Genomic DNA, 7500 nt, shown 5'->3' on the forward strand with positions numbered 1-7500 from the left:
GGGCCAGAGTTGGTCAAGCTCATCTGCTCGAGTGGTTAACCTGTGGCCTGCAGAACTGCAACAGTAAATATAAAGCGAGCAAAAACCTTAACAGTTGTCTTGTCTCTGTTCATATTTAAGCTGTATTTTATCCAGGATTGGTGCATATTTTTTTTTAGAAATGGCGGGTCCAAAGTCACAGTTGCCCACTTGTTTAATCTTTCATAGATTTAGAAAATGTATTGGCACTCTACGAGAAGTTGCATCACACAAGGATTGCATCACTACTTTTACCATAAGCTTTTTTCCCCATCATATAGAAAGAGCTTAGCATAGCTTAATGCATAAAAAACAGAAACCAAAGACTGCCAAAGTGATGATCCCATAATTTGAACACAAAGCGAAGAGGTAAAGTTAAGCTTTTCTATGAACAGACACTCAAAAGCCACGTTAAGTTCTCTGCACACATCTTGATCGCTTCACCATATGGTGCGTCTCATTTTTCCTGCTCATCTAGACGGCTGACAACTGTTCACGTCTCAGTAATAATTGAGGGGATTTTCTTTTCCATTGCCCTGTTAGCATCACCATAAGCACCATTGCCCTGTTAGCATCACCATAAGCACCATCACCCTGTTAGCATCACCATAAGCACCATCACCCTGTTAGCATCACCATAAGCACCATCACCCTGTTAGCATCACCATAAGCACCATCACCCTGTTAGCATCACCATAAGCACCATCGCCCTGTTAGCATCACCATAAGCACCATCACCCTGTTAGCATCACCATAAGCACCATCGCCCTGTTAGCATCACCATAAGCACCATCACCCTGTTAGCATCACCATAAGCACCATAACCCTGTTAGCATCACCATAAGCACCATCACCCTGTTAGCATCACCATAAGCACCATCACCCTGTTAGCATCACCATAAGCACCATCACCCTGTTAGCATCACCATAAGCACCATTGCCCTGTTAGCATCACCATAAGCACATTAACTGTAATTCCTGCACTTTCTTTTATTTCTTATGTAAAATAGTATTTATTCTTACATTGGTCTCTATTGCTCGTAGCTTGATTGTTCTCTCCTTTGTTACATTTACATTTAGTCATTTAGCAGACGCTTTTATCCAAAGCGACTTACATGTGCGACTTACAATGTATACACATTTTACATTTACACTGATGGCACACTGCACATCAGGAGCAATTAGGGGTTCAGTGTCTTGTTCAAGGATGCTTCGACAGGGAATCGAACTAGCAACCTTCTGTTTACTAAACGACTTCTCTACCTACTGTACCACTGTCGCCCATATAGCTTACAGCATCACAAAGAGCATGGAGAGAACACATACTAATGTATAGCTGTATGTCACGTGTAACATACGTGATGTAAAACATGCACACATCAGTATAATATACTGATGAAGGTATGTACTATATCCAACGTATAGGCTGTCATATATATGTCTGTATATGGTACAGTATTGTATAATGTATATCTGCAATAGGCTGCAAGTCACTTTGGCTAAATGTGTACGTTTAAGCCTGGTCACTAGTCCTCCGCTCCACTTCCTTGTGTGGGTCACTATCCTCTCTTTTTGTGATACACTCCACGCAAGCACACATTTGTTTTTTTTAATTGATAATGTTGAAGGTTGAAGATGTTTTTTTTGTCCCCAGACAACAGCACTGCCCCGGTTTTCATATTTTTAACAAACACACAAAGAACACTCTGCCCTCTACTAGTGTATCACAGACACACACACACACACACACACACACACACACACACACACACACACACACACACACACACACACACACACACACACACACACACACACACACACACACACACACACACACACACACACACACACACACACACACACACACAGAGACACACACCCTCATCATCACACTGAGCTCTTGGCTTGGCATATTCTGTGTGAATATTCTGTCATCATAGTGTACATGTATGTGCATCTGTTCCAGTAGAGGCCAGCGGCTCCAAATCCCCATAAGAGGCTTATGGCCACACGTATATTTATTTAATTTCTCCGTATGGTCAGCCAGGCCAGCATGAGCTAAGAGTAAATAAATAAACAAACAAACAAATACATATTTTTATAAGAAATAAAAACGACCTAATGCCTTTCCTGATAGCAATATTTAACACGGGTTTATGGATTTACGGCATCAGTGTACGCAATCATATGGATTAGTGACGCTAATGAGTGGATATATGGTGTGTCCTAACTGTGGTCTGCTCTGTGTTTTGTGTTTTGCGTTCTGCGTTGCTTAGAGACCTGTGGGCAGCACTTAAAGCTTTTGAAGGTATGGTTTTATAGGCAGATAGTTTTGGTACCATCCTCAAATTCATTTTGATAGCATATGGTCATGTGAAGGTCAGAAAAACACCTGTGTCGTCCCCACTAGCCATCCAGGATTTGCCCAATGTAGTTCTGTGTTACGGGCTGGAACACCCTGCAAAAATGGAAGAAAAGCTTTCACATCATGACATTGCCAGCTAAATTGCCAAAACATATACGTTAGTGTGTTGGCAAGCTTCTGTCAGTGCCAACTGGGCTGTTGGTGGTGTTTGCAAGGTTTTTGAATGCCTTTAAGGTAGTTAGTTAGTTTTGGAACAGAACTACTTATTACTGCTTTAACAGACCCAACAGAATCACCAGAACCAGAACCCTAAGAAACTGAAGCAGGTTTCAAGCTAACTAGTAGCCTTATTGGCTACTGCAGCAGGAGCACTGCCTAGGCCAGTGGTTCCCAACCTTGGGGTCGCGACCCCTAGTGGGGTCGCATGGAATTGAAATGGGGTCGCCTGAAATAGTAAGTGATCAATACAAAAACATATAAATATTATTTTTTTATTATAAAAATAAAAACACCAGACACAATTCATAACAACCCCTCAAATTACGGCTATTCATATGATAAATGCATGGTAAATCGGCGATCGCTATTGGGTTGTGACGTGGCCACAACTACTTTGAAAACACCCCGTTTCGCCTGTAAACAAGTCCACGTTTACCTCATATATACAGCTGAACACGATGAGGGAAAATGTATCCACTTTGAGCTTCGCCTTGACCAAGCCGAGGATATTTGTGATGAGTGAGTTGTCTTCGTTTGACTAGCTCTTGTAATGAATGCTGTTGAATGAATGAATAAATTAATTAACTTATAGGGAGTAAAACGCATGTCATATTATGGAGTTCTGAGTGTAGGCGAATACCGTCAACTCAATAAGGCGATTTTGAATCATATAAATTACTTCATGTCGCTAAGACTATTCTACAGTAAAAAAAAAACATATCATACGCATACTTAATTTTATTAGGCTACAAACGTCGGTGTTTGGAGTTTGTTGTCTGCACAGAATTTAGTATTAGGCTCCCGTGAAGTAATTACGCTCCCGTAAAGAACGTCATCCATGTTCACAAGCCATTGTTCTGACAGACGGGCCATAGGACGTGATAATGGGGGGTGGCAATCGCAAATACATTCAGACCTAACTCATCATTATTCATGGTGGTTTAGGTGAAGAAGGTGTCACTTGCTAAATTACTTAGAATTAGGATTGAAGCCAGAAACACTTTCTGAATGCTAAACTCACCTATGTGGAGAGAACACATATGTTTTCAAGGTTCAGAGTACAAAAGAAAACTTCCCAAATATTTACAATGTGTCTTTGTACAAAGTCTGAGCACCTCTGAAACTAGTTTTTTGTAAGAGCATGTTTAGATTTAATTTTAATAAAAACTTGTTTGATTACATTCAGTTTACTCTCATTGTATTATTGCTGAGGTATTCTAGAATATAATAATAAATGCCACTTTTGCCTCATTGTTTTTAGTTAGGTGAAATATACAAAAATATCAGGCATGGCATACCTAACAAAGTCAAAAACAGGCCTTAGGGTTGAAAGTGTTAAATATGGTGAGCCCATATTTAGCTCATATTTGTAGCCTACTTACCATTGTTTGTTCAGAATTAATTAATTTGCAGCCCATAAAATCCTCACTTAATGTGGTCTAAAATGAACGTTTACTTTAGTTTGTAATTCTATTAGGCCTACTTGATTGAAAATAAATATTTTTTTGCAAAAAATTGTCAGTGTTTTGAATATCTGGGGTCACTACAGCTTTGTGATGTCAAAGTGGGGTCACAAGCCAAAAAAGGTTGGGAACCACTGGCCTAGGCTGTTGCTGTCAGAGTTATAAAAAATGTAAAGAAAGAAAGTAATGAAATATGCAAGTCAGCAAGTAATATAATATAATGTAAATATAGACTTAACCACACCTGGCAGCCTGCACATTGCTCTGAGTCATATTTCTCTGGTAGACCAGTCCCGTGAAAACATGAAACACTGAGAAACTGATTTAGAATGGGCTTAGAATAGCCTACAATACAAGACCGATTTGATGATCCTTCTCATGGTAACTTCATAATTTGTCACGTAGGCTACAGAACACCTACACAATAGTCCATGTTCAGTTTAAATATTACACATCATCCTCCAGGAAAAAGTTTAACCTTTATTCCGCATTCACTCACGGGCTAGTCGTGAAAAGGCATAATGCATAGGTTGCAAAAACATACATGACCAACAGGTGGGGTAATTCCCTTTTCAAAGAGGACGCTGAAAAAAAAAAAAAACATAAAATGTTCTCATCTCATTAACTACCGTAAACGCGTTTCATTCTCGCTCGTATAGATGCCTGTTTACTTAAAAAAAAAGTGTAGGGCCACGTTAGGCCTTCTAGCCTGTTATTTCTGTATCCCAACACCTAAGAACTTGTTTTGTTCTCAATTTTGTCTAAGTACCAAACCCATGAAGCACTTTGCATAGCCTACTTTTTTTTGTGGGGAGTTGGCAACATTTGGCAACTGCAAGGCCCATGGTCTACCTGTATTTACAATTGAGGGCCCAGGTTAAACAAATACTGGTTAGAGTCTTTTTAGAATTGAGATGGCAGGTACCTGTTTGTGTATTGATATACACCACTGACAGAGTCAAAGTCAAATGTATTTGTAAAGTTCACCACGTTGACCAAAGTGCTGTACAATTAGATCACAATAAAATATTAAATCAAATTTAAAAAAAAACAGAAACAAAACACTAAATAATCCAACGATTATTGCAATACTGCACATTTTTCACTTTTAAGTATTTATATTATATTCATAATTTCTATTTTGTTATGAAGGCCATTTAAAGACAACAGTTATTTTGTATGTTATTTATGTTTCCCTTGTTGAATAATGGCTGTCTGTATATGTTTGACTTTGTGGAATTTTTTAATAAAAGCTTATAACACTCACGGAGGGTTGGATCTGCTTTCATTGGTTTCTACGACAGTCCTAACAATACAAAAACTGTATTTTAGTCATGCACAGAGATAGAGTATATATTTAATACAAAAATCCACATTAGCTCTAAATTATATTTAAAAAAAGGGCATGCCTTCAATGTATTGTGTGAATGTGTGAATTCATTACAAAATGGCCATTTATGAAATATATCTGCTCTGATTATAGAATTAACTAAACGAGTTCCCTGCCTTCTCCATAAGTACATCCAGTTAACTCGGGTAGAATCAAGACATACAGCACAGGCGTTTTCATCTGGAATTCGCCATGGAAATATGACAAATTAGTTCCGTTTACAGATTGGACTTTATGTTACTCACCTGAACCAGCTGCAGATCAATAACAGTGTTGGTCCTCAGGTCCATCACTGTGTAACTGCCAAACTTGGCAGAATGGCCTTCAAAAATAAATGTAATGCTTTTGCTTTATATTTCAATTCACATGTCATTTTATGATGTGTTGTTTTCCTAGTAACCCTTTTCATCAAAAGTAACAGTCAGAATTACGTACCTGGTGAGTCAGCCCTCAAGTCACCACCTAGGACAACATTCTGTTGCTGACATGCCATCCTGCGCAGTTGTCCAGCTGTGCACGATTGCAGGCTCCATGTACAACCGGGCGTGCCTTCCAAAGGTGTCGTAATGAAACATCTTAGAAAAGACACAGAACAAGCACTCTTTTCTTTAGAACTGCTTCTGGGGTTGCATATTAATCTCTCTCCACATCCTGTATAAATTCTAATGATGATATGCTATATTCAATGAATTACTACAAAGTGAAGTGTTCATCCATTACCTTTTCAAGTTTGAAGAAAGAGGTTTCAGTGGCATACACTGCAGCTGAGAGTTGGATGCTCCCAGCAGAAGACCTCCCAAGAAACGGCTGATTAACCACACATAAAATAACCACACATCTCTCGTTTCCAACCCTGTGCAGTGCCCACAGGCGGTGAACGACCTTCAACCTCAGAGCAGAGCATGACAGGGAGGAAGGCCTTTTTCAGAAGACTGTCTGCCATGATGAGGAAGAGGAACAAGATCGCTCCTGAGTAACCAAGCTAATACTAACTAATAAAGTATTTTAATAGTACCTAACCCCAAGCTAATACTAACTAATAAAGTATTTTAGTAGTACCTAACCCCAAGCTAATACTAACTATGCTTTTGTGATTTAGTTTTATTCAATTTAATTAGATTTCAGTATCTGTGCTATGTAACGGTACAGAACAATATTAATATAGCTCACTACATGATGCATCAGTACAAAGACATACAAATTAATCCACAAAGAAAATTAGTTAGACAATTGTATGTCTGTGAGTTATATTTTTCGTATGTTTGTGATTGCACATCATTATCGCTTCCATTGTATTCCAGTTATAGCAAACTAATCAGAAAGAATACAGCAACAATAACCGTTTTGTTTTTAACGGCGACATGAGCACTGAATGGTTGTGTGGAAGATATTGCGCATATACTGTAGAACTTGCTATTTTACGGTTTGAATGGCTTTGATTGGCCTTTATTTTGAAACCGTTGCTGTTCAGAGATCATGGGCACTTTTATTTTGAAGACCATAGAAAGTGCCACACAGGAAGTTTCTCATACAAGGTCGTTTTTGACCATGCTGAAATTACAAGGGGCTTACACTTTTGCCGAAAATGACACTCTCGAATTCAGACACAGCTCTAGGTAGAAACAGGAAAAAACGGTATAATTAATTTTCACATTAGCTTGTGCTTCCACGTATTTTGCAACGCCAGATTCTCGTTTGTAACTTGCAAGTAGGTATGTTGCTATCAACGCTCATAACATTGACGTCTCCAGCAAGGCACAGCACCTTACTGAGACTTTGTAAACATTGCAACCGGACAGTCACGGAAAGATCTGTTCATCATCTCGCGGCAGCGAAAGGAGCATCTCATCAGGAATACTGGGGACATAGGTGTACTTCCATCAGCGGCGGCTGTCAAAAATCCCTAGACTTACAGTGGAAAAGACATCATTCGGCTGATCACGGACAGGTTCGGGTGAGGTTTGCGCCTAGTCCAACCGGTGAGCCACCTATCTTCCACCTACATAACGCGTTGTCTAATATCAAAGCCATCAACTCAAGCT

General features: G+C 39.2%; 1 protein-coding gene across 1 annotated transcript in view; it reads left to right on the plus strand.

The window, feature by feature from the left end:
* The first annotated feature begins 6940 nt into the window (after positions 1-6940).
* ears2 (glutamyl-tRNA synthetase 2, mitochondrial) overlaps positions 6941-7500 on the plus strand; it is a 9269-nt gene continuing 8709 nt past the window's right edge. Inside the window, exon 1 of the mRNA XM_031562178.2 lies at positions 6941-7437. Within this exon, the coding sequence (XP_031418038.1) occupies positions 7173-7437 (265 nt within the window). The 5' untranslated portion in view covers positions 6941-7172. The remainder of the gene's footprint in view (positions 7438-7500) is intronic.

The sequence above is a fragment of the Clupea harengus genome, chromosome 24, assembly GCF_900700415.2.
Source record: "Clupea harengus chromosome 24, Ch_v2.0.2, whole genome shotgun sequence".
Lineage (NCBI taxonomy): Eukaryota > Metazoa > Chordata > Actinopteri > Clupeiformes > Clupeidae > Clupea > Clupea harengus.